This window comes from Hippocampus guttulatus, chromosome 16 (genome assembly GCF_054856545.1).
Source record: "Hippocampus guttulatus isolate MCC_2025c chromosome 16, RoL_Hgut_1.0, whole genome shotgun sequence".
NCBI lineage: Eukaryota > Metazoa > Chordata > Actinopteri > Syngnathiformes > Syngnathidae > Hippocampus > Hippocampus guttulatus.
Window position 1 is genome coordinate 12,894,449 of NC_141276.1, and position 26,776 is coordinate 12,921,224.

A 26,776-nucleotide genomic window follows, 5' to 3' on the forward strand; every position below is an offset into this window, starting at 1 on the left:
TTTTGACTCTGGATTTTTTGGGGCTCGGGATTTTTTAGAATGTTTATTTTCTTGCGGCTGGCAAACTGTAAGAGGAAAAATAACACAAGGAGGCAGGGCTTAAACGAGCGCAGTTTCATCCTGGTTGGTCCGTAAAAATACGGAAACCATTTTTAACTCATTCGCTCCCAAACACATATTTATATGTCTTTTCACACTCCACACGTTCAATCGCAGATACTTGTTTTTTTCTCAAATCTTTCAAGACTTAGCGTAAAAATGGGGTCTAGAATTGGCTGGTACTGAATGAAATTGAAATTATTAATTAATTATGTATCAAATATATACCGTTATAACTTATTGTTCTCTCAAAAGCAAATGTGTCCCAGAGCGTAGTTTTCATGAAAATGTTGACTAAATTTTATTCACGTTTGCGTCCCGATTGAGCCATATGATTACAGTACACGGAAACTATCTATCTATTCATCTATCGATCGATCTACTTTTTGTAATTTACCATTTGCCCCCCGTAAAAATATTTTTGTAATCTCTATTTTGATTGCTATATTTGTAGTATAAAAGTTAGTTTCTATCGGGTGCCACCTGGCGGCTGTTGGTATGTATTCGCGAGATGCCACGTGGCTGTAGTCAACACAAGGGCGGATGTAACTGTGGTGTAGTTTGGTAGTAAGGGCGGGGAGAGAGCAGCTGGCAACTTAGGAACAACGTGAAGCCGAATAACACTTGAGGGGGCTCTTCTTTCTCGTCAGGTGCTGCGGCCGTCGCTCGTACAAATGCTAACCGAAGGGATTCTGGAGGACAATTTTGACAAAAATGGAGATGCGTGGTGCGCTCAAAGGGACCTCGAGAACGGTAAGAGCTGTTGCACCATACAACGCACCGTTTATTAAACTTTATTGAGTTCAGGTACACGTTGTAGTTTTTTTAGGGGGATAATAATCACACAGGCCACCAAACAAAAATGTTACAAGGGGTGGATGCAGTACACCGGTTATAATTGTGTACCCTCTGCCATCTTGTGGAAAAGCTAAGCAAATTACGGTAAAATTGTTCGTCTTGACACTTTTCGTCGTTGGAATAAATAGTCAAGTTTCAGGAAATTCCTCCGAATTTGAGTTAAGTGTTCCACGCTGCCGGAGCAATAACAGCCGTTGTCAAAACAAAACAAAACTACAGGATTTCCATAGATTTTACAGTACTTTTAGTTCATAGACGCTTTAAGGAGTTGAGAATTGTTGGTGGTGCGGATTAAGTGCATTCGCAGAATTGGAGAAAATGTTTACTGCCAGCAAGAGTTGAATAAATTAATTTGAATGTTTTCTGTATTGTTTTTTTGTTGTTGTTGGATACGTGACACAAATTAAGGGTTTATTGGATTATATGTAACATTACATAAATTGGTTCAGATAATAAATGGGGGGATATTTTATTGTGGGTGTAGTAAGTGGACTGAATGATGTTGCACTTTCTTTTAGGAGGTGCTTATTTTTATGATATCACAGACTATACTAAACATTTTAATCCTCCCAGAGGATTTATGGTGTTGCATTAGTTGGATTTAGGTGATCTGACCAATGTACAGATTGAGAGGACTCGGCAGGCACATTTGTATTTAGAGCAGGGGTCAGGGCAAGTATGATTACATTTACCTTATTAGGAGACATGCGATTCTCGTTTGCATTGATTTAGCCATTTTAGTAAAATTGTTTTTGAAATGTGTTCCACTTTTTTCCCGGTTGTATTGATTAATCCCCTTAAATCACCGATCTATTTTAAATAATACAATGAAAATATTCATAAAATCAATCATGTTACATTGAAATTGTTTTAAATCAGTTTAATTAAGTATATGAAATGAATTGGCAAATTAAAGTATTTTTAGGTTCTTATTTTAATAATATCAACTATTTCACATATATTGTGATCTGATCTCACTGCACAGTTTGCTATGGCAAAATCTACCATCTGTACTTTTATAGCAATAAATTACATTTGTATTGCGCCCCCCCCCAATACCTAAAGATGCTTAACATAGGGGCACACCAACAAAGAAACTTGTTAAAATAAAAAACCTGAACCCTCAGTGGATATAAGAAGACTTCCCTCCATCCAAAGAGGAGCCCTAGCTTGCAGGCTTGAGAAGGAGGCACATGTCCCAGCCAGCGAGTGTTAACCTCAGCGAGAGAGAGGTGAAAGTCCGCCCCGGGTTCCACCTTCGGTACTGTCAGCTTCATGGTCGAATGTTTCCCTATAAATCGCCTTTCCTTTCTTGCTTTTTAGCATGCTGTCTTTCATCTGTGTGACTACACAGCCTTCTTTACATTCAGCATGGATCCCCCTCCTCAAAATGGCCTCCACATCCCACAATGCAATGCAGTACCCAGAGTGTCGAGGACTGTATGCAAAAAGGCTAAGATGTTACACAGTGACGTGCTAACAAACACTTTGCTATTTTTTCGTGATCAAGTGTGTTGTCACTTATTTCACTTGTATGATTTTTTTTAAATGTGGCCTTTAACCACATTGTTTGGCCACCATTGACCCAGAGGATAAGACAGAATTTTCCCAAACTCTATAAAGACGTTGAAAAGCATCCGCAGTGGCAAAGTAAATGGCGTCGCATGCCTTACATTCCACTGATTCATCCGTGAGCGGCAACAGGATGCGTGGTTGTTGTTGTCCTCTGTTTTGACGGGTTCAAGTAGTATGTTTCCCCGTTTCTTTTGGGACAGATCTCCATTTGGCCGCCAAGCTCGGCAAAACACTCCTGGACCGCAACCGCGAGCTGGAGCAGGCACTGCAGCAGATGTACTCCACCAACCAAGAGCAGCTGCTGGAAATAGAGGTGACACACACAAACATAGGCGTGCGCACACAAAACTAAGCAATAAAACATGCTGATGTCACGGCACAGTCACGGAACATTTCCACCCTTATTTGGTCTATTTTGGTGAAGTTCAGCGGTTCCATTGTCTCACATTTTGGTCCCGCATACCCACAAAGTCTTGAGAAAATGATTTGACTCCAAGTTGTCTGATGAGGCAAATCAAGGAAAAATAGCCCCAATTTGTTTGTGGCCATGTGCAAGCTTCAGGATTTCTTTTTGGTTGCTATTGTAACCCTTATGTATCTCTCAAATGCTCATCCTTCACGAATGACCTTCTGAAGGCTTTGCGTACACGTGTGCACTTGAGCATGTTGGTGTGAGAAACCGAACCATTTCCTGTGCTGATGCTAAATTGTTGGGTAGAGCCAGAACAAGAAACAATTTTTTGTGTGCAGCTTCTGAGCTTGAGGTTAAACCCTAACGGAATTGAACGATAAACGCCTTCCCTGTGTTATTCACCAGTATTTGGCCAAGCAAGTGGAGCTGCTGCGTCACATGAACGACCAGCATGCCAAAGTTTATGAGCAGCTGGACCTGTCCACCAAGGAGCTGGAGCGGGGCAACAAGAGGCTAGTGCAGGACGACCGCCTGGCCCAGAACAAGATCAGCAGGTCAGGCTACCGCAATTTTATGAAGGGAGATACAGGAAGTGGGCGATATACCGTATTGGCCCGAATATAAGACGGTGTTTTTTGCATTGAAATAAGACCGAAAAAGTGGGGCTCGTCTTATATTCGGGGTCTAGACATCATCCCCATTCACGACGCTAGATGGCGCCAGGTACCATTGAAGCGAATGCTGAACTTGACTCCCCAGGCCAAAGTGAACCCGTGTCACGAAGAATAAAAATAAAAATAGCGGTAGCACGAAGAAGAAAAATAAAAAATAGCGGTAAGAAAGAAAAGAGGAGAAAATAATAGAAGAGATTGCAGAAAATGGAGAAACGTAGCGACAATCTGGTGAAAAGTGGGTCAAAGATCGGCCAGGTTAACCGTCAGCTGAGGAGAAGTTATGATGTCATTTACATTTCAAAAACCAGAAGCCATTCATTTACGAATGTGATTGCATTTTAGTTTACATATTTAAATGTTCAGATATTAAGATTTGAATGAGGCAAAATAACATGCTTTTTCTCTCAAATATATTGTTATAATGTTTGTTTCAGATGTACTGTAATTATTTTCTGTATAAAAATTAATTTGGTGTTCAAAAAGTCTTTTTTCAAACTTGAGTCTTGAAAAAGAGGGCGTCGTCTTATAATCAGGGCCGTCTTATATTCGGGCCAATACGGTACAATCGATGACAAAAAAAAAAAGACCACTCAAAAAAAATCCTCAAGTCATTAATCACAATACAGTGATCCCTCGCAATATAGCACTTCTTTTGTCGCGGCTTCAGTACATTGCGGTTCTTTTTTTTTCCCACTGTACTGTATTCAGAAAAAAAATACAGAATGACCCTGAGGTTTTGTACATGCCTGTACGCATGATTGGTTACCGGCTCGACGTCGACCAATGACAGCACGAATTGATGTATCCCATGAGCTGATTGACTGTGCAACTTCGCAGCCCCGCCCAGCACCTTCCCTTGTGTCTCGTCACGCTGTTGACTCTCGTTCACCTGCCTCTCTCTGGCATACTTTCTTCTGCTGTGCTTGCTACATACGCGGGGGGGGGGGGGTTGATTGGGCTTGCAGCACTCCTCTCTTCGTCCTCCTCCTCATCAATACCGATTGCCTCCGCAGTTTTTCACTTATCATGGCCGGGTGCCGGTCCCCATCCACCGCGATAAGTGAGGGAACACTGCATACTGATTTTCATTTAGTGAAATACAGTGTTCATTCATCAGTGAAATGAAAAATAGTTTTGGAAAATCACTCATTGTACTTTCTCTCTGTCTCTTTCCAGTCTGACCGAATCCATCGATGGGCTTCAAACGCACATGGAGGGTCTGCAGAAGCAGGTGGAGGCGCTCACGTCTGCCCAGTCGGAGCGGAACAAACAAGAGCAGCGGCGCCACCTCAGCGCACAGAGCGTTTCCTGTCTTAAGGGGCTCTTTGACTTGCACCAAGACAGGTGCAGTGAAGTGCAGTTTATCACCCTCGATGCTTTCCACAAACACCCACCTCTCTCTCTCTGTTTTCACGGCTCAGGTGTGTAGCTAATAGGCGACAAATAGAGGGACCGCTGTCGCCGCAGGGATCCATGTACGACCGAAACCGACGCCAAGACCCAGAAGAGGAACACGAGATCCTCCTGCGCTCAGTCCAAACTCTCCAGGCTCAGCTGGCAGCGGAAAAGATCCGTCGTGAATCTGCGGAACGCGAGAGCGAGCTCACGGCCAACGACAAGGAAGGCCTGGAGCAGCGGCTCCACCTGTTGGTGGGTTGCAGGACCAGGCAGATGGAGCTGGAGGCCCAAGTGGAGCAACTGAGACTCATGTGGCGCGCCGACTGCATGGCCAGGTGCATAAATCCCATTTCTTGCCAACATTCAAATTTATTTTGGGGGGGCACTGTGCATTTCCATGCCCATTTCAATTATCACCTGCTATGTTAATGTTCATGGAACACGTGTACAATTGAGTATTCACAAATCTGATTGGCTGGATCGATCAGCAGATATTTAGCATTTCATGTAAAATCGGTCATCAGTCAATCAAGGACGTTATTGATTGGATCTGCAAAATAAGAAATCACAGCAAACACAAGCTCGCTGACGCCAGGCACGTTCTGTGCTGTCATCGTTAATAATGCAAGGTTTCTATTTTTTTTAATATAAAAAAAAATGCCATTATTTGTAATTATTTTGGGGAGTTGTTGGGGTTTCCATCCAATTTCCATATATGAAATATTTATCAGCGTTTTTTAGGAGAAGTTTAAGAATTTATTATTATTATTTTTCCAATGCGTTTCACTTGGCCTCAATGATAGGGAAATTTTGGCTATTTGTGGGCTGGGACGGTCCCAGTCCTCCAAAAATAATGGGGGCAACTGCAAAGTAAATCAACACGTCCTGATTGCGTGAAGCCATGTGCAGACAACTAAACTGCAGAAGCATCAACACCAGGCAGGCAGCACAGAAATTAAAAATAAAAATGTGTTTCATGTTTTTTTCCACAGTAACACCCACCAACATAAGACAAAGATAATGGCATTCGAAATCAATTCATATTGCTCCTCCTCCCATAAAAATAAAAAAAATTGGCCAATTTCTTTGTTTCCGGCTCATTTTCCTCTTTGTTGTATAGTCAAACAAATACAAAAGGAATAAGTAATGTAAAAACACTCATATGTTCTAACTGTAATTCATAGCTCTAATGTTGTAAATGTTCAGGGACTAAAAAATAAGTAATTTTATTCTTTACACATTTTTTAATGAATCAGAATTTTATTCTGCCAAATGATAGTTTTGGCATCGGCCTCAAAAAAATCCATATCAGTGGGGCCATCAATCAAGTAAGGAACTGCAGACCGTTTTGGATACTGATTTTCTGTTTCTGTCGGATCCTTCCCAAAGCAGGAAGCCAGACCAACTACTTCTTCCTGACTCGGTGTTCTACACTTCAGACGATAAACCTGAAGCGGATCTAGGCGAGTCTGAGGAGACGGGCGAGGAGACGGCTGAGGACCGGGAGAAGGACCGTCAGCAGCAGAGATCTAACGGCACAGCAAGCGCATCGGATGATCACGACAAGATGTGTGTAAGGCGAGCGGAGGTGGTGAAGCAGAGGGGCATCTTGCTGCTCAACGAGGTGGACGCGCAGTACAATGCGCTGCAGGTTCGTATCGGCTGCGAATGTGTTGACACAAAGTTGAAACGCAAAGTTGAGCGCGGCCGGTTGTTCGTCTATATGTGTGCCCTCCGATTGGCTGGCAACCAGTTCACGGTGTCCCCCGCCTACTGCCCGAAGACAGCTGGGATAGGCTCCAGCACGCCCCGCCACCCTTGTGAGGATAAGCGGATCAGAAAATGGATGGATGGGGATATTTCTATCTCACTTTTTTATTTTTATTTTTTTGCTGAGGCCGAAGCAATAAAAGTACTGCTTTGCTGCCATATTGGTGCCAATGAACTATGTTGATGTGAGTCGAGGCACTTCATTTTCACAAATGTACTGTGTTGCTGCCATCCTGTGGCATCTGGAAAGATATCAATAGACAATTGTAAAACATATTGAGGGTGCGAGTTACTTGTGCCCCTCCGTGAGTCGTCACCTTACCGTGGTGGAGGGGTTTGTGTGTCCCAATGATCCTAGGAGCTAAGTTGTCTGGGGCTTTATGCCCCTGGCAGGGTCACCCATGGCAAACAGGTTCTAGGTGAGGGGCCAGACAAAGCACGGCTCAAAGACCCCTTATGATGACAAAAATATATGGACCAAGGTTTCCCTTGCCCGGACGCGGGTCACCGGGGCCCCCCTCTGGAGCCAGGCCTGGACGTGGGGCTCGTTGGCAAGCGCCTGGTGGCCGGGCCTACACCCATGGGGCCCGGCCGGGCACAGCCCGAAGAGGCAACGTGGGTCCCCCTTCCCATGGGCTCACCACCCATGAGAGGGGCCAAAGGGGTCGGGTGCAATGTGAGCTGGGCGGCAGCCAAAGGCGGGGACCCTGGCGGTCCGATCCTCGGCTGCAGAAGCTAGCTCTTGGGACATGGAATGTCACCTCTCTGGCAGGGAAGGAGCCCGAGCTGCTGGGGACTCCCTTGTTCTGCTGGGGGACTTCAATGCTCACGTGGGCAATGACAGTGAGACCTGGAGGGGCGTGATTGGGAGGAACGGCCCCCCCGACCAGAACTCGAGTGGTGTTTTGTTATTGGACTTCTGTGCTCGCCACGGATTGTCCATAACGAACACCTTGTTCAAACATAAGGGTGTCCATATGTGCACTTGGCACCAGGACACCCTAGGCCGCAGTTCGATGATCGACTTTGTAGTTGTATCATCGGATTTGTGGCCGCATGTTCTGGACACTCGGGTGAAGAGAGGGGCGGAGCTGTCAACTGATCACCACCTGGTGGTGAGTAGGCTCCGATGGTGGGGGAAGATGCCGGTCCGTCCTGGCAGACCCAAACGTATTGTGAGGGTTTGTTGGGAGCGTCTGGCGGAATCCCCTGTCAGAAGGAGTTTCAACTCCCACCTCCGACAGAGCTTTTCCCATGTTCCGGGGGAGGCGGGGGACATTGAGCCTGAGTGGACCATGTTCCGTGCCTCTATTGTTGAGGCGGCCAATCTGAGTTGTGGCCGTAAGGTGGTTGGTGCCTGTCGTGGCGGCAACCCCCGTACTCGCTGGTGGACACCAGCAGTAAGGGATGCCGTCAAGCTGAAGAAGGAGTCCTATCGAGCCTTTATGGCCTGTGGGACCCCAGAGGCAGCTGACGGGTATCGACTGGCCAAGCGGAACGCAGCTTCGGTGGTCGCCGAGGCAAAAACCCGAGCGTGGGAAGAGTTCGGTGAGGCCATGGAAGCCGACTTCCGGACGGCTTCGAGGAAATTCTGGTCCCCCATCCGACGTCTCAGGAGGGGGAAGCAGTGCACCACTAACACTGTGTACAGTGGGGATGGGGCGCTGCTGACTTCGACTCGGGACGTTGTGAATCGGTGGGCAGAGTACTTCGAAGACCTCCTCAACTCCACCAACACGCCTTCCTTGGAGGAAGCAGAGCCTGGGGACTCTGAGATGGGCTCTCCTATCTCTGTGGTTGAAGTCACCGATGTGGTTAAAAAGCTCCTCGGTGGCAAGGCCCCGGGGGTGGATGAGATCCGCCCGGAGTTCCTCAAGGCTCTGGATGTTGTGGGGCTGTCCTGGTTGACACGCCTCTGCAACATCGCGTGGTCAACAGGGAGAGTGCCTCTGGATTGGCAGACCGGGGTGGTAGTCCCTCTTTTTAAAAAGGGGGACCGGAGGGTGTGTTCCAACTACAGAGGGATCACACTCCTCAGCCTCCCTGGTAAGGTCTATTCAGGGGTGCTGGAGAGGAGGGTCCGTCAGGAAGTCGAGCCTCAGATTGAGGAGGAGCAGTGTGGTTTTCGTCCCGGCCGTGGAACAGTGGACCAGCTCTACACCCTTAGCAGGGTCCTCGAGGGTATGTGGGAATTCGCCCAACCAGTCTACATGTGTTTTGTGGACTTGGAGAAGGCGTTTGACCGTGTCCCTCGGGGAGTTCTGTGGGGGGTGCTTCGTGGGTATGGGGTACCGAACCCCCTGATACGGGCTATTCGGTCACTATACCACCGATGTCAGAGTTTGGTTCGCATTGCCGGCAGTAAGTCGGAATCGTTTCCAGTGAGGGTAGGACTCCGCCAAGGCTGCCCTTTGTCGCCGATTCTGTTCATAATCTTTATGGACAGAATTTCTAGGCGCAGCCGAAGCGTTGAGGGCGTCCGTTTTGGTGGCCTCAGTATTGCATCCCTGCTTTTTGCAGATGATGTGGTGCTGTTGGCTCCTTCAAACGGGGCTCTCCAACTCTCACTGGAGCGTTTCGCAGCCGAGTGTGAAGCGGTTGGGATGAAAATCAGCACCTCCAAATCTGAAACCATGGTCCTCAGTCGGAAAAGGGTGGAGTGCCCCCTCCGGGTCGGGGGAGAGATCTTGCCCCAAGTGGAGGAGTTTAAGTATCTTGGGGTCTTGTTCACGAGTGAGGGCAGGAGGGAGCGAGAGATCGACAGGCGGATCGGTGCAGCGTCTGCTGTGATGCGGACGTTGTATCGGTCTGTCGTGGTGAAGAAGGAGCTGAGCCGAAGGGCGAAGCTCTCAATTTACCGGTCGATCTACCTTCCAACCCTCATCTATGGTCACGAGCTATGGGTCGTGACCGAAAGAACGAGATCCCGGATACAAGCGGCCGAAATGAGTTTTCTCCGCAGGGTGTCCGGGCTCTCCCTTAGAGATAAGGTGAGAAGCTCGGTCATCCGGGAGGGGCTCAGAGTCGAGCCGCTTCTCCTCCACATCGAGAGGAGCCAGATGAGGTGGCTTGGGCATCTGATTCGGATGCCTCCTGAGCGCCTCCCTGGTGAGGTGTTCCGGGCATGTCCCACCGGGAGGAGACCCCGAGGAAGACCCAGGACACGCTGGAGAGACTATGTCACCCAGCTGGCCTGGGAACGTCTCGGGATCCCCCGGGGAGAGCTGGAAGAAGTAGCTAGGGAGAGGGAAGTCTGGGCTTCCCTGCTAAAGCTGTTGCCCCCGCGACCCGGCCCCGGATAAACGGTAGATGATGGATGGATGGATGGAGTTACTTGTGGATTTTCACTCCTGGTGGCAAGGCACAGTCTCTATTCCCTGCGAACAACACATCAACATGCTTGTGATTTTAAGAGGCGGGGTCTGATGGGTGGCATGTGAAATCAGCCAGTCTGTGTGTGGGTGACAGCAGCTTCTGCTTGAGTGCGCTTACTGTGTATTAGTGCACTGCAGCTCTCCTTTCCCAACATGTGATGGCATTACAGTCAGGAAATATACTGTAAAAGTCCATAAAACGAATTTTGGAAACTCATTAGATTGAGAGAGTGTACCGAAATAGTTGATTAGTGAAATACATGCATGTTTTTTTTTTTAGGTGAAATATGACCAGCTGCTACAGCGGTGTCAGCAGGCAACCGCGGGGCTCACTCACAAGTCCGTCCAGACATCCTGCAGTCCGTCCACGAGCGTCCGCCCTCGCTGCCGCCTCTCCGGCATGGCGAGACAACCCTCACTGGTGTCCGAGGAGCCAGAGTACAAAGTCCTCTTTAAGGAGATTTTCACCCGCATCCAGAAGACCAAAGAAGACCTGCACGAGAACAAACTTGTCAGCGACGCGTCCACCATGTGATTGTATCAGTCCTCGTCCTGGAATGTTGTGCACTTTATGTGCTTTCTCTTTGAAACTACCCTGGTGCTTAATGCTCATTGAACATTGTGCCAAGTTTCTATTCAAATGCTACTATGCTTTAGTCAGTAGTCAGCACTGATCCTTTTGTTTTGTCTTTTTTTTCCTCAACTACTTGAATTATGGACAGTGTTTAAAGAAAAAAAAAAGGCATTTTTGAACCTTCTTCCAATCAAGTCCTCCAAAGGCCATATACTGTGTGTGTGCGTGTATATATACAGTATATATATTATAGATATATATATATAAACCTGACATAAAAAATATTATTACATACAATAAGGATTTGTTATAGTTTATAAGTTGCGGTGCTTGTTATAACAGTTCCACTGCGGTTTTATTTGATTTTACGTCTCCACACCGGATTTAGTCATCAAAAGTATTTCAATGCGTAGCTGCTAATCCGCAGGCATTACGATCATGCATAACGGTTTAAAGCTGTGATGTGTGACTTACATGTAAAGAAATGTTGGAATGTTATAATAGGATGAAAAAGTAGTTAGGCTGATTGTGATAATTATCTTATTGTCATGCTTGTTTGTAAGAATGAAATACTTTGGAACAAGAACACAGCGCTTTGCACTTTTGTTATTTATTTTTGACTAATTCTGAGTTTATTATTCATGATTTTGTTGTTAGCTTGGAGAGTTGACCGAATTGAAATGCTGACATTTCTGATTGAAAACATCCCAGATGTAAATAAAAAGAAAACCTGATCACTCCTTTTGTCTGTTTTAAAAAATATATGAAATATACTTGGCGTGGCAGTAGTTTTGTGCCAAAATTAAATAATCAAACTTCGCTTGTCAATAATTTCAGTCTTGTGTCAAGAGAATGTGCTGTATTCATAGTAAATAGAACCACACGGGAATTATTAGACAGCATAACCTCACGAAAACACTTCCCCGTTTGCCTCAAATTTGAACAAATTGATTTTGCTGGCCCCTGCTCCCTTTTATGGTGAGAAGTTGACAAAAAAAAAAGATAAGACAAGCTCTTAAAATTCCCCTGATACTGTCGACATTTTATGCAGTAAAATGGCGCCCTCCTTCGACAGCCTGTAAAAGCACAGCGAAAGAAGCGCCCGAAACAAAACCCTCAGCTGTTTTTTGTTTTTTTTATGAGCAAAAAGGTCATTACAATCTACAATCTTTGAGTGTTTCACTCGAAATTTGTACAAAATTGACAAGTCACAATTTTATTTATTTAAAAGGGCTAGTTGGCTCGGTTAAATTATTTTATTTAACGTATTTTTATTTGAATTACAATTGATTAATAAAAATGTCACTGCGGGAATAAAATGTATGAATTAAATTCCAAATAAATTAAAATGTGAACAAAAAAAACAAGAATCAAAGAATGACACATTTTCTAAAGGCTTTGAAAAAGATAAAAATGAAAAGTCTATAATTTACATATGTTTTGTGTTTTTTGTTATTGTAAAGTGTCCTTGGGTGTCTTGAAAGGCGCTTATAAATAAAATGTATTATTATTATTATTATTATATGTAACTCATTCACTCCCAAATACATATTTAGATGTCTTTTCACACTCCACACGTTCAACCCCAGATCCTCCCCCCCCCCCCCAAGACTTTGGGTTTAAAAAAAAAAAGGGGGTCAAGAATTGGCTGGTACTGAAGGAAGCAAAACCGAAGCACTTGATCACATTAGACTGTGGCCACCGATGACAAATTTTATTGTGTGTACATTCGGTGAGCACACTTACAAACATGCGCGTTCAACAGTCACCTTCAAGCAATGGCTGTCTCCAGATTGTACAATGTTACGAGTCAGCCAGCGTGCTCCTTACACAGCATGCAGCTCAACAAGACTAGCAGCGGGGCCAAAGGCACCATCAGCAACAGCAGTACCACATGGGGTCTGTGCAGCCCGGGGGTCCAGTGGACGCCGACAGAACCGCAGCGAGCCTGGCGGGATTTGAGGTACTGCTCCACACAATCCGCCAGGTTGTACGATTTGGGACAGTACCCAAGCTCTCTACGGGCCTTGTCTATCTTGAAGGTGTGGCTTACCGCTATGTTCCTCACCTGTGCACAGTCAACACACACATAAGTCATGTGTACAGTCACGTTCGAATTTATTTTCCCACTGTGGCTCCGCAAGCAGCTGAATGTTTTATTTACGGCGACTATCATCGATCGCGCGGACCCTGGCAGCTGTCTGGCGGAATGAGCTGCAGGTGCGGTGGCGCGAGTTCAGCTTTGGTTTCGGCTTCATTACACATTCATGAGGACGACCTTTTGAGCCGTGACTGAACCTTTTTAAGATGGATGCCGAGTCTTCTCCCCTCCTTCCTGATCCCTCAGTGGAATTATGCATACAAAATTTGTAGCCACAAAATTGATGTAACCAAATAGGTCAAAGGTGTGCCCATCACTCCACCTGCCATGTCATGTCTGGGTCTCGGGATTTCTCAAATCTAAGAAGGGCTTTACATAATTCAGGTAGTAAGGGAGGCAGGTGCAGGCAGAGTGCCTGATCGGAAAATACTCCCCTTAATGAAGTCTGTCGTCATTGTGGGGGGGGAAACACTTCAACAAGAATCCGGGCGGCCGCAGGGAATGTGAGCCCAGCATGGCCAGAAACACTTTCAACGAAGGAGTTGAGTACAGTCACTTCATTAGGTACATCTGCACAATCTAAGAGTGGGCACCCTTTTGAGGTGTATGGATTTGACCCTTTCAGGGACAGCGGTTACTGCAGTTGACAGCTTATCATGTTATCAGGTTACAGGGTGAATGAAAGGGTTAACAATACAGTTAAATGCCCCCAGAAGGTTCCAATTCTGTAAAATGTAGGTCTCAAACGTAAAACAAAGCGTAGCTTGATTATTTGACTGTGCATCATTTTTCATTCAACTGTTTTGCCTTGAGATATGAGTGACCCGACATAGTTTTTTGAGATGCGAGTTGTCATTGGGCTGATTTAAAAATTTGAGATACAAGCAGCTGTATTGTTTACAGTGGGCAGCAGCTTTGCAAATGATGAACAATTCTTCAAAAGAGGCCTCAAGCTGTTTGATGCCACTCCCAGTTGAAGTTCAGTCTCAAATTAAACATAAAACTAAGATACACATTGTAGAAAAACAAACAAACAAAAAATGCTAACAAACAATGCAAAAGAGCTTTAAAGGGCTACCGAATAGCATCTGTGTCAGGGTGTTATAACCTTTGACCCAACGGATATTTGAACAGGAACCGTAAACCAAACACAAAATGTAACAATATCAGAAGCATATCTTATTTATCCTCTGCATAGAAAGAGTACTATTACTGCAGCTTATTGAGGAGTGGCCGTCTCGATGCAATCCTCCCTTTAATTATTTTATTACTGCATGTTTTCATAAAGTACAAGAATGGAGAGTGCTATTTTTCTCATCAAAGACACATTTTTGTTTTCATTTGGGGGGGGGGGGCTGAAATGGATTTACGAGCGTCAACCCGGTTGTAATTTGATTTCAGAACCAGACTGCATATTTTGATGCAACTAATACTGCTCAATTCAACTTAAAGGAAAGCTGCTCAGTAGTCATATGTAACTACAAAAACAAAACACCGTTAAATTCATGCCAATCAAAAGTGAGCATAATTACCTTTGCAAAGGGAGATTTAAATTTTTTATTTTTTATTTTTGCATTGAATTGATTGTGCGAGTGTACCAAACGAACTCGCTGGCGAGTGCATTTGCATACCTACTCTCTGTGTTCAGTTGAATTGTGCGAGTGGAAAGGAAACAAAAATATAGACATAATTACTTCACTTCTGGTGAACAAGAGAGGCACCTCAATCACAGGTCTCAAGAATATATGCAAATACTCCACCAGGATGGCTGGAAAAAGAACGTCAGCTCGATGAATCCATGCACTTGATAAGAATTCTTAATGTGTTTTAATAGAAGCGATGTGCTACCTGCCGAATAGACAAGAGAAACAGGCAGGTTTATCAACGGCCGGCTGTAGCCCAATCTCTCAAACTGCAACAAAAACAAGAAACCATAAGTCATCAATGCAATTCCATTAAAAAATAAAAATAAAAAAGTGCACGCATTTTTAGACAAGTCTGAGAGCTTTTCTATTTCTGTTGTCGTCAACAGTGCGTCCTCCCAGCTTTGCTTTTGGGAAAATGGATTTTCAACAACAGGTTATTTTTAGCAAATATACACAAACAGAAGAACATTGCGAATCTGTTGGTGACCATTTTCCCTTTGCTGGTTTCATAATCGTAGCAGGGCTCAAAACAAGCTGCATTGGCCACACTCAAATAATTACCAAAATTATAATAATGACGTGGTTATGTTTCAAAAATAAACCACTGGAAAGGCCCATTAGTGACCCCTACATTGTCGGCCCCATATTGTAAATTGTCAGTGATTTTTCAATATTGTGGGATGGCAAGAAAAAAAAAATAGAACACACACACTGGTATTTTTTTTAAATTGATATTGTAACAAAAACTTCAACCAGATGAGTGAATAAAGACGTGAAAGAAATAAGACTGAATAAAAATGAACAATATGTGTTTTCAAAAAAAAATTACATTTTTTTTTCTTGTTTTCCAAAAAATATTGAAAAATGATTTTGGCTATTATGCAATGTGGTTGACCACATGAAACATTGCAAAACATTTCGGAACTCACAAGAGGTGTTAACCACACAAAGAGGTTCACTGAAAGTCCATCGTTGATGAAATAGGCCTGTCCACTCTAGGAAAAAAAAAACACAGACAACTGTGAAGAAAGAATTTGGGGCAAAATTTCCTGAAAGAACAAAGACACAATACGATTTGGTTTGATATGATGCGGTGCGGTAAATGCGATATGACATGATACAATACAGTATGATGCGGTGCACTGTAGTACTATGCAAGACCATGCAATCCAATGACATAACATAACATAACATTCAATATGCTGAGTGCATTGTTTTCCATTGCGATATTACATGCAACGATGCCAGAAGGTAAATTCGGACTGATATGATCCGCGATGATCCTATCTTGTACGACAACCTAAATTACAATGTCATGCGATATGACGCGATACGATATGATAAGACAATACCATACGATAACATCCATCCATCCATCCATTTTCTGATCCGCTTAATCCTCACAAGGGTCGCAGGGGGTGCTGGAGCCTATCCCAGCTGTCTTCAACCAGTAGGCGGCGGACACCCTGAACCGGTTGCCAGCTAATCGCAGGGCACACAGAGACAAACAACCATCCGCACTCACACTCACACCGAGGGACAATTTGGAGTGCTCAATCAGCCTGCCAGGCATGTTTTTGGAATCTGGGAGGAAATCGGAGTACCCGGAGAAACCCACGCATTGTAGTTACGGTTTCCCTTGGTGGGCCATAATGAATTTTGGGAAACCATATAAATGTTTAATCACAGCGCACAACAAATTGATGGATAACTAGTTTTAAAAACAGAAGTCAAGAATAATGACTGTTATTGTGGATTACATATGACAATTTAAAATTTGGGTTCAGAGTTTAGCAAGCATCATGGAACTTGACATGTTTGATTTGCTTTCACGGGCCACATAAAATGATATGGCGGGCCAGATCTGGCCCCCGGGCCTTGACTTTGACACCTGTGCTGTAAAGTAACATACAGTTAGACGCATACAATAACACTTGAAATGCCATATTACCATAGCAACATCTATGATCGCATGGCTCAGCGATAGAGTCATGGTCTCGCAACCCAGAGGTTGCATTGCGATAGCATATGAACCGTTGTGGACACACTCACAGCGATGTAGCTCTTCTTCATGGTGAGAGCCTCCGCGGCCAATGTGTGGGCCAGCACCAGGTTGTCCACGTGCACCCAGTTCATCCTGGCCCACCGATCGCCGAATCGGAAACTGAAAAAGCGACGCTCCACGTTCACCTGACAACCCACAAAGATTGACTGGTTAACATTTAGGTTAACATTTCCACATAAAAAAAAAAAAACTCCATGATGCAGTTTTGGTGCATTTTGGTATCATTAAGTTGGAGTAATTATAAACCTTGAAACAACAGACACCCCAAAAAATATATATTAAAAAATAAATAAAATACTGCAATATGTGGGGGGGGGGGGACATCATTCAGCAGTAATGTATGCATGCAGGCTATTCGAGGCCAGCTTGTGTTCGATTCAAGTCATGTTAAATCTATTTCACTGTTTGCTGTATTCAAAAACTCAAGTTTCGTAGCCACCTGACAAACAATAAATGTTGAATGCTTCCCGACTGCCCCACAGAGGAAACACTGGAAGAATGGCGGAGCGTAACCAGAGCGCGCCATGAATGATGCAAGCACTGCTGTCGGTAACACATTCCGCCAGGAGACTTACACAAGGACGTGCTGTGTACTTGGGTGGGTTGAATATAATGTGTGTGTGCATGTTCCTCACCATCACCCTGTGTAGGTGTCGGCGCTCTCCGGGGCCGTAGATGCCGCAAGGCCGGAGGACACAGGTTCTCATCACACCGCCACCTACGCAGCACACAAAACAAAACACGGACGTGAGGCTTGTCAAATGTTATGTATTTCACGTTTTACACATTTTGTTATGTTACAGTCTTATTCTAAATTGGTATTGATTTGTTTTCCCTCTCAAAATTCGATACACAACACCCCATAATGACAAGATTTAGGACGACATTGTGAATGTCCTTGAGTGGCCCAGACTGGAATCTGATCTCTGGAGACATTTGAAAGTGCTTGTTTACCAACGCTCCCCATCCAACTCGATGGAGCTTAAGAGGTGCTGCAAAAGAGGAATTAGCCAAATAGCCTTTTAAAGACAGGTGTGACAAGCTCGTGATCATATTTTCAAAAAGAATTCAAGCTACAGTTACAGCTGCCTTTGCTACTTTTCTTCCCGACACCATCGTGCAAAAAGTCTGTTCTGTTTGAACTTTAATTTTGATACTACAAGGCCATTTGGACCCTATGTGAGACTGAAAGAATTTTCCATATATTTCAGTTGGGGTGGAATTAATTACATTCATTTTGAAATTAGGAAATAACAAAACATTGGGGAAAAAGGAAAATGCTGTTAATACTTTCCGGGTGCCAGTGTAAACAGCACACCACATATTCTGGGTTCGACATGAGCAAATTCACGTTTTTGCAACTGCCTTGTTTACAACAAAAGTCGTTTTGTGTTCAATTAACCCTTTCATGGACAGCGGTTACTACAGTTGGATGGCTGATCATGTTATCAGGTTACAGCAGGCTCGCGAGCCATATGTGGCTCTTTTGATGATTGCATCTGGCTCTCTGATAAAACAAAAAATTCTCCCCCTTTTTAATCCATCCATCCATTTTCCACTGCTCATGTCGTGTTCAGGGCTGCAGTTGGTGGCAGGAGCAATTTTCATCGGATGATACTGGCCTATGTTGGCCGTTGCTGGGTAAACAGGCCGCTCGGTCATTAGCTCAAAGCTAATCCTTCGACGAATAAAATGGCGAAAAGAAAAAAAAAGATGATGGGTATGGTACACTTCAGGACGAATGGACCGAAGGATTCGCCTTTGTGAAGAGAACAGGTTCTGCGGTGTGTCTGATTTGTAATGACAAAATACCATCGATGAAACGGTCAAATGTAAAGAGGCACTTTGACACGCGCCATGCTACGTTCGCATCAAAATACCCAAGCTACTGAGCGGGGTGCAAGCTAGCCAGCAGCAACTCCGCATATGGACCCAGCAAGCTGACTATAATTCCAGTAGCTTTGCTATGATCTTGAGCAGTCATGAGGAACGGAAAAAATATTCACATTAATGGTGAGTATTATGACAAAAATACATTTTCAATATATTTCCAAATATTTTGCTTACATGACTCTCTTAGTCAAAAAGGTTCCCGACCCCTGACAAAGAGTAAGTGAACAAAGAGGGTTTTTTTTCGACGGAAAGAGCAGGCAGTGGGGAGCCTGCTTGCCCTCCGGGGACATTTGCTGCCGGATACGCCCTGGATCCATGGAGAAAGTGGAGACCGGTGTGCCTGGCAATACTGTCCGTGGAGGATGTGGAAGACATCTACATTATTGGCCTTTTGATAACAGGTATGCTGCTGTTTGGTGTTGGCAGCTTTCTGTTCTATCGCAAAATTCAACCGACGGGAGCGGCTTTATTGGAAGTGAAGAGGCTGCCGGTCATTCTGGATGGTTTGGCGCGAATGTCCAACATTCAGACTCAAGCGGGGACTGAGCTCAACCGCAATATTGTTGCGGTTTTGGAGCGACTCCGCGCGATCGACAACAACATGGAGAAGTTGGAATCCGCGCTGCAGAAAGAGTTTTCGGATTCGGGCTGATCGGCGCCAGTGAAGAGATACAGACCACGGACTCAAGGCTGTCTGAAATTGTTGGCGGCCGTCCCTCCAAAACAAACAACGCTATCTGGCCTTTCCCCTGGTTGGAAGTACGCATGGAATCTAGGGCCCCCACCATCACCCCCCTCCTTCTCGGCCGGGACTGTCTTCATGATGAGCAGACCTCGACGATGCAGCTATGACCTGTACACGCATACACATACACAACTGGACAACCACACGCGCATACACATCCTTGTTATCACCGTCTTCATCGCTCCGATTCTTTTCCCCCGTGACGTGGTTCGATCTGCAGAGCGCACGTGTGCCGTGCAGCTGGTCAGGACGGCCGCGTCGTGGTCACCCCCCCCCCCCCCTTCCCATTCATCCTCCCCCTTATTACATGTTATGTCTTGTGACTTGTTGTAACTGTCAAATGCTTATTTATGTGCTAGGGTCTTTTTTATCCTGGACTTAAATTATCCTCAGAAGAGGATAGTTCGAGCATGGGGTTTTTTTCCCTCTCCCTACCCAGCGTTTTCCTTTCTGAAGTCTGATTGTAATTTCCCCATTGCGGGACAAATAAAGGATATCTTAATCTTAATGAATATGTGTCAATTGAGGCAAGATAATCATAATTTCAATAGAATTGTACACTTATGTGTGGTTGCTGCGCCGTGAGATTTTTCTTGTATAAAATACGCTCCTATTGGCTCAATAAACAGTGGGACGAGACTAGAGACTGCACATCTGTGCAGTGGGGGAAAAAAGAAAAAAGTGAACTCCTACAGGCTGCTGCGCGATCTTTAACTCTGCGTCTATAATAACAAGATTTAAAGCATCAATGAATATACAGTAATCCCTCGTTTATCGCGGTTAATGGGGACCAAAACCACCCGCGATAAACGAAAATCCGCGAAGTAGCGTCCAATTAACATAAACAGGTAAAAAGTCCGCAAACAGTCCGCGAGAAGCTGCAAAACAACAGCAAGTCACATAGAGCAACATATACAGTACTGTACTCCATGTATATGTAAAAAAAAAAATATATATATATATATTTTTTTTTTAATATGTTTGAAAAAATCTGCGATGCACTGAACCCGCGATAAACGAACCGCGAAGTAGCGAGGGATCACTGTATTAACCCCTATTTAGGGACAGCGGTTACTACAGTGGACATCTTAACAGGTTACAGGGCGCATGAAAGGGTTAAGGAGGCAGCTGCTGGTATGGTGTCGGGTCACCAAGCATTCAAGAGGGGAGGCCTCACACCTGTTGATGGCAATGAGGTGTAACATCAGGGGCTTTGGAATGCCAAGTATACACTCTTCTTCTCCACGTTCATCTATAACTGCTTGAAACAACAAATAGTATGCAGAAAAGTGGTTAAGATTGAATGACTGTCTGTGTCTTATGTGTTGTGTTGTATTATTTTGTTATTATGACTTCAAGATGGCACCGCGAGAGTGGCTGCCTTTACAGCAGCTCCTGTACTTTTTGTTCTACTTTCTTCCTCTCATAACTTGCTGCTGTAAATTGGGAATTTCTATATTGTGAGACGAATAAAGGTTTTCTTATTCTTATTCTACTCACAACATCCACACCGTGTAATGAACAAAAAAAAAAAAAATGGACTTTCCAAATATATCGATGCTCCGCTGTGTTGATAACGATACATTACTGAGGTAGTTGGAGAGCTGGGATAGGCTCCAGCTCACCCACAATACTAATAAAAAGAAGAGCCACAGAAAATAAATGGAAGGTACATTTGGTTTCAAGATTGTCATGTTTCCACGGCAACTGTGGCATCGCATACCGATGAGAGAGCATCCGTTGGCGGAGAGGACCATCTGCTCCGCTATAGCTTTCGTCCTTGAGTAGTGATCAATGTGCTGAAGCATACAAGAATGGACTTAGAAACACCGTCGTCTGACTTTAGCCACGCTGAGTATTTTTACTGACCACTGCGGGGGCCACGCAGGGGACGGATGCCTCGTCGCCATCCTCGATGGGCTCCCCTGCGAATACTGCATTGGTGGTGCTGGTGTACACCAGCCGGGGGATGCTCCTTTCTTTGCACACTTTCCCCCGTCCCCAAAAAGTCAACAAACTATTACGCATCATCACCATGTTACTTTGCACTCGAATGCGTTCTCACCATTTATGACATTATTGGTCCCGCCCACGTTGATGGACTCCACCTGCTCTTTCCTCAGCTGGGAACAAATATGAAGACACTTTTTTTTTTTTTTTTTACAGAGATATTTAAAAGAATGTAAAGAATTATACCGGTTTGCTTTTTATTTTGCTTCAGTTCAATAGACATTGTGCTGCTCCTTCTCATGCGCGTGTGTGATTTTGCCGCATTAGGATAGTAGTAGTAGTAGTAGGAGACTAGTGGTGTCCAAACTATGGCCCGGGGGCCACTTGCCACCCACCATCTATTTTTCAGCGGCCCGCAACATGACCCCCCCCCCCAAAAAAACAACAAAAACGTAATACTAAAAAAGACATTTGACACAGGCGGCAAGGTTTTTTTTTTTAAAAAAGGTGTTGGTGGGTAGAGTGAGAAGGGAGGGTGTCAGAAAAATAGGTGCCATTACTACGAATGAATTGGTTTATATACTATTGAACTTTTCTCTATATTTGAAGATACAAATAAACCATTTATGATTAAAAGAATATCACAATTTATCTTTCAAAAAGTGTCATGAATCAAGATCATTTTAGAGGGAAAAAAATAGCTCCCTCCACTTGGGGCTGTATGGCTGATTTATGAAGACATCACATTAATGATCCTCAAGAAACTGTTTGAAAAATGGTCCCTTTTATACAGTTTGCTCTTTTTTTGGTTCTGTATGCGGAGATGGGATGCGGCTGCTGTTAAGTGCAGAGCGGCATCTACTCTGTGAGATAGAGGGCTGTTAGCCACCCCAAAACCTGATGATGTCCACGATGAATTCACCTGTTCGGGGCCAGACATGCCATAAGATGCCGAGTGGAACACACAGTCGACGCCATCACAAACGTTGAAGAGTGAGGAATAATCCCGGATGTCGCTCTGCCAGAACAAGAGAGGAACAGTAGCCTTGGGGTGATTCATGTTCACCTACAGTCACCATAGAGGAAATGCAGGCAAACTCCAAATGTGGTCCCAATTTCAGGTGTGTCGGAGTTTTCAGCATGTAAGATTAATTCCACAGGTTTTTGGGTTAGTGTGTTTTGTTCTTCTTGTACCAGTGCGCATATTTGTTTGCCCTTTTGTGATTTCACATCAGTTTGTGCTAGCGTTTTATTTCGGCTAGTATGCCAGCTAAGACTATTGATGAGCCTCATTTGAAGGTGGTCTGTTTGTGTTGAATAACTTAACTACTGTGCGCATGAGTTCATGATTGAGAACATTCGATGCATGATGTTGGTGCTTTATGATCCTTTTCGTCTTAAGTCTTTTGCCGCCATCTTCTGGCACCATCACGGTATTACCAATTCTTTTAACAGGGGCGGTATCAAATACGTAAAAATGTAATGTAGCATAAAAATGGTTCTCAAAAGATTCCACATACAGGTAATTAACCCTATAACATGATCAGCTGCCCACTGTAGTGACCGCTATCCCTGAAAGAGTTAAGGCAGGAGTGCCCAAACTTTTTTGACCGAAGATCTACTTTTCGGTCAACCAACCTCCCGCGATCGACCCATTACGCATACGCACGCATGCACGCAGGTACACACGCGTGCCATGATGAGCAAAGCCTGATGCTGAGGCATGCGACGCACTTAGGCAGCCTGTTAACGATAGTAGCTCATGCGTACTGTTTTAAAATGGTTCTCTCGAGCCTCCAGATTCCCATTCTTTGCCCGTGCCCTCGGTGAATTGTCCAAAACAAACTCTGAATGAGAATAATGATAAGATAAGATCAGATAAGAAAACCTTTATTTGTCCCACAATGGAGAAATTTGCAGAATAATGATAAAAGATTAGCGCAACAACTCCGATTACAAGCTGCAACTGCAGACTGCTGAGAGTTAACAACTTCCGGTGACAAAGTCACGCCACCGTAAGTTAAAGATGACCTGCTTTATTTTATTTTCTTTTTAAAATACTTTTTGTGAAAGTGAGACTGATAGAATGATTAGGGTGCAGTGTGTATTAACATAAAAAATATATTACTAAGATGAACAGAGATACAAATGTTTGTTTGTTTTTTCTTCTACACCCCTTGCGATTGACTTGGAACCAGTCCGCGATCTACCGGTCGATCGCGATCGACGTAATGGGCACCCCTGGGTTAAGGTTGTATGAAGGTGAGTTGATTCAGCTGACAGGATTTCCTATGGGGAACAATGATGTTTCAAATGTGTTCAACGGTGGCACTTGGCTAATTGAAAAGAGAAAACAAGCGTCGGGGAAGTAGCACAAGGACTGCCCTGTGGAAAAAGAAATGACTGTAATTAGCCTAAGTGCGCCATGAGGCGGGCAGGTGTAACCTGAATCATGTCGTCTGACCGCTGTGGCCCTGTCAGCAGCTGGTTGCCTCTTTGAGGAACACGGATCACTTGCCTAAGCGTCTCTTTGCAGCGGACGGACCGCGCAGTTAAGAGGCCCGCTGACGGAATCTTGACGCAAGGGGCCCACGTAAGAGGCTTGAGTTGCACGCCTCCAACATACTTTTACTCCTGACGTTTGAAAACAAATAGGTGTACTTTCTAGTTCATGCCTTCTCAAAATAAGCTTGATCGCCCCCCCCCCCCAGCAGATTATGACAGATGTCATTAAAAAAAACTTGAATGGAGAGCGGTAAAGTCAACCACGGTTGAGATCTTAGGGTCTTCTTGGGTGGAAAAATAACAGGGACAGCAGCAACAATGTCACAATAGATTCAAAGAAGCAAGATCTTCACACAATTGATCTTAATGACATTTGCAATGGGACAGCAAAGTATTGGACATTTTATCTTTATCGTCTGTCTTGTTATTTTTTGGAAGCAACATTGCGACGATGACCTTTTGAACAACCCCAGAGAGTCCATTTAAATGGAGGTGTAGGTTGCGCAATTGTAGCCAGAAGTTGAGCTGCAGTGCATTTGTTTGCAGACAAGGCATGAGGCAAGAGCAGTGGCTCTTAACCTGGGTTCGATCAAACCGTAGGGGTTTGACGGAGCCTCTGTCACGGAGGTTAAGACACACCGGACTCAACATGTCAATTAGTTATGACACGGCCGCCGCAGATGATCACATTACATTGCTTGTCCAATCAGTGCTGTAGTAAGTTTAATTCGCTTCGTAGTCAACGTGTGACTGTCGTGATAGTACATCGTTCAATTTGTTTTTAAAAAAGCATACTTATCCCTTGAAATTTTATTTACTTTTTTCAGTTTTTAAATATGTCTTGAATTTGTAAAAAATATATATACATATTTATTTTTTCACTTATTAAGGGTTCGGTGAATGTGCATATGAACTGGTTGGGTTCGGTATCTCTAAGAAAGTTCAGAACCACTGGGCTAGAGTGACAGGCAGTTGGATGTCTTGTCCCGTTTCCTCCTATATTCTGTGTGGCAACCCTATACTATAAATGCCTCTGGACTTGTTTAAAAATGCTATTTTATTGCCAATTTTAAACGTATGTCAAGAAAAAAAAATGATGGCAAGCTTTCGGAGGCTACGTACAATGACGTGGACAGCCAGATCCAGCCAGCAGGTCTTGTGTTTAATTAACACCTGTGGTATATATCGTACCTGATAGAAGAGCGCTCCGTCAGGGATTTCCCATGAAGGTTTGTTGATGTCCAGGAGGATCACAGACATCCCCTGAGCAGCCAGTGCCCTCCCCAGCCTGAAGCCAAAGTATCCTCCACCTCCGGTCACCAGCACTGTCCGAGAAGACGAACCCAACTGGCCCGTTTTGGATGGCTCGCACTCCATGCTGCCACAGCGGGAGGCGGAAGCTCCGCTCGGCCGCCGCCGGAGGGCCGGGGCCACCTGGTTGACCCGGTACGGGTGGGTTTGAGGGGAGAGGTTGTGCAGGGCCTGCCCGCTGGCCTGGAGGCGGCAAAGGGAAATGCCGTGGCAGGGAAGCTGCTTCACCTGGCAGAGGGAGCCTCCACCCTTGCTCATGTTGGGACCGCACAGCTCCATTAACGCCCTGGATGAGGTGGGAATTAATTCATCAGGGTTTGAATTAATTTTTTCTTTTCACTTGTTCCACAGGAGGAAAACTATTTAATCCAGACTTCATGGACCACGCCAAAATGTGAATAATATGATTATCATGCATTACCTTTTTACAGCTGGATTACACAAAAAAACAATGTACACAGAAAACTTTTCAAAATATGAGGGGAATATGATCAAAAAAAGATTGTCATGTTGTAATATGATTTGTTAATCAACAATGTTACGATTACTTTATTTTGTACCACACCATATTTTTCAAACATACTCGTAGTTTTCCTTACTATTATGTAGCTTTACTATATTTATGGATTTTACAAGATATGATAAGACAAAGATAAATAATTAGACCTCCTGTATTGTTCCTCAAGGGGCAGTTCAGGGGTTACAGCAGTTAAAAAAATGAAAGAACAAATAAATAAAATACATGAATAAATAAACTATTTCTTTTGAAATAAAATATGATTGAAAAACATAAAGCAAGGAGGATTGCAGTCAAACACATTTAGGCCAAATTGTCACAATATACAGTATATTATTAATATATTTACTTACTAAGTGTCAGATGTCTAATATATGATTTAAAATACGGTTTAGTTAATATCATTATTACAATTGTTCTAGTATTTCAATGATTAGCATTTTGTATTGATAATGAAAATATAATTTACATCATGTATTTTTTTGTTACTTTATTGAACTACATGGGTCAGTAAAAAGTCATTCGAATTGTCATATCATATTAAAAAACATATAGTAAAATTCACAAAAGTAAACTTTACTCTTATCATCATTTCAAATGCAGCGAAAATGTACATAAATGAACAGACAATTAATCGTTTTTGTACTGCCAAAAAAAAGACAATTTCTAACAACTCCATAAATCAACAAAAATATACAGGAATGACTTTTCAACAACCCGTCCTGTTGCAACTGCTCAAAAACATATCAACACAAGCCTTTTTCTCATTTTTGAGAAATGAATGAACTTACCTCTTTGCTAATGCAGTGCTCCAGTCCCACCCATACTTCAGGACATGCAGGTGGCCTGAAAAAGATCCACAAAGTCTTGTGCTGTGACCTGGAAGGCCCGCCCCTCCACCTGCACCTGCACACTCGCTACCGTAATGCAAGATCATGCCGATCCTGTCATGAAGAAAAGAGATGTGTGCTGTTTGTGGGAGCAATTTCCTCTGGAGCACCAGGAAAAAAAATCTGAAAAATCTCAAATGACTCAGCGCCCCATCACATTTCGCACATTCAAATGAAAATGCATCTTAATAACGTTCAGGTGTCTTGCATTAAATCCCCAACTTCAAATTGGTTCCACGACACAAATAATTAGCAAGTTGTCATGCCTGCCAAATCCATTAAAATAGTCCAACTCATTAGTTCCATCGATGGTGCTTTGACTTCACTGAAAGTGTTAAAAATCTTGGTAGAACTGTAGAGAAGGTGTTCTCCCAGACTAACAAAGAGATCCCTTTTGAGAAGCCTCAAAAGGTCAAACT

At 44.0% G+C, this 26,776-nt stretch overlaps 2 protein-coding genes across 4 annotated transcripts; one reads left to right on the forward strand and one right to left on the reverse strand.

Annotated features, from left to right (window-relative positions):
- The first annotated feature begins 228 nt into the window (after positions 1-228).
- On the forward strand, positions 229-11,471 carry cdr2a (cerebellar degeneration-related protein 2a). Of its 3 annotated transcripts, XM_086133573.1 has the most exons (9): positions 229-852; positions 2,085-2,189; positions 2,281-2,397; positions 2,733-2,845; positions 3,350-3,498; positions 4,795-4,962; positions 5,040-5,351; positions 6,406-6,667; positions 10,441-11,471. In XM_086133573.1, the coding sequence occupies exons 3-9, from the start codon at positions 2,367-2,369 to the stop codon at positions 10,693-10,695; spliced, it is 1,290 nt and encodes a 429-aa protein (XP_085989699.1). In that variant the 5' UTR covers positions 229-852; positions 2,085-2,189; positions 2,281-2,366; the 3' UTR covers positions 10,696-11,471. The 3 variants fall into 3 exon arrangements, with proteins under 3 accessions (XP_085989699.1, XP_085989697.1, XP_085989698.1); XM_086133571.1 differs by lacking the exons at positions 2,085-2,189; positions 2,281-2,397; XM_086133572.1 differs by lacking the exons at positions 2,085-2,189; positions 2,281-2,397 and having other exon boundaries at positions 6,409-6,667.
- A 1,003-nt stretch (positions 11,472-12,474) lies between these two features.
- On the reverse strand, positions 12,475-26,337 carry sdr42e2 (short chain dehydrogenase/reductase family 42E, member 2). The gene is made up of 12 exons (XM_086133575.1): positions 26,259-26,337; positions 24,831-25,236; positions 22,057-22,152; positions 21,250-21,307; positions 21,054-21,172; positions 20,908-20,983; positions 17,182-17,264; positions 16,534-16,671; positions 15,411-15,476; positions 14,684-14,747; positions 14,530-14,603; positions 12,475-12,802 (listed from the first exon to the last, which is right to left on the reverse strand). The coding sequence occupies exons 2-12, from the start codon at positions 25,227-25,229 to the stop codon at positions 12,545-12,547; spliced, it is 1,431 nt and encodes a 476-aa protein (XP_085989701.1). The 5' UTR covers positions 25,230-25,236; positions 26,259-26,337; the 3' UTR covers positions 12,475-12,544.
- Between the last annotated feature and the right edge of the window lie 439 nt (positions 26,338-26,776).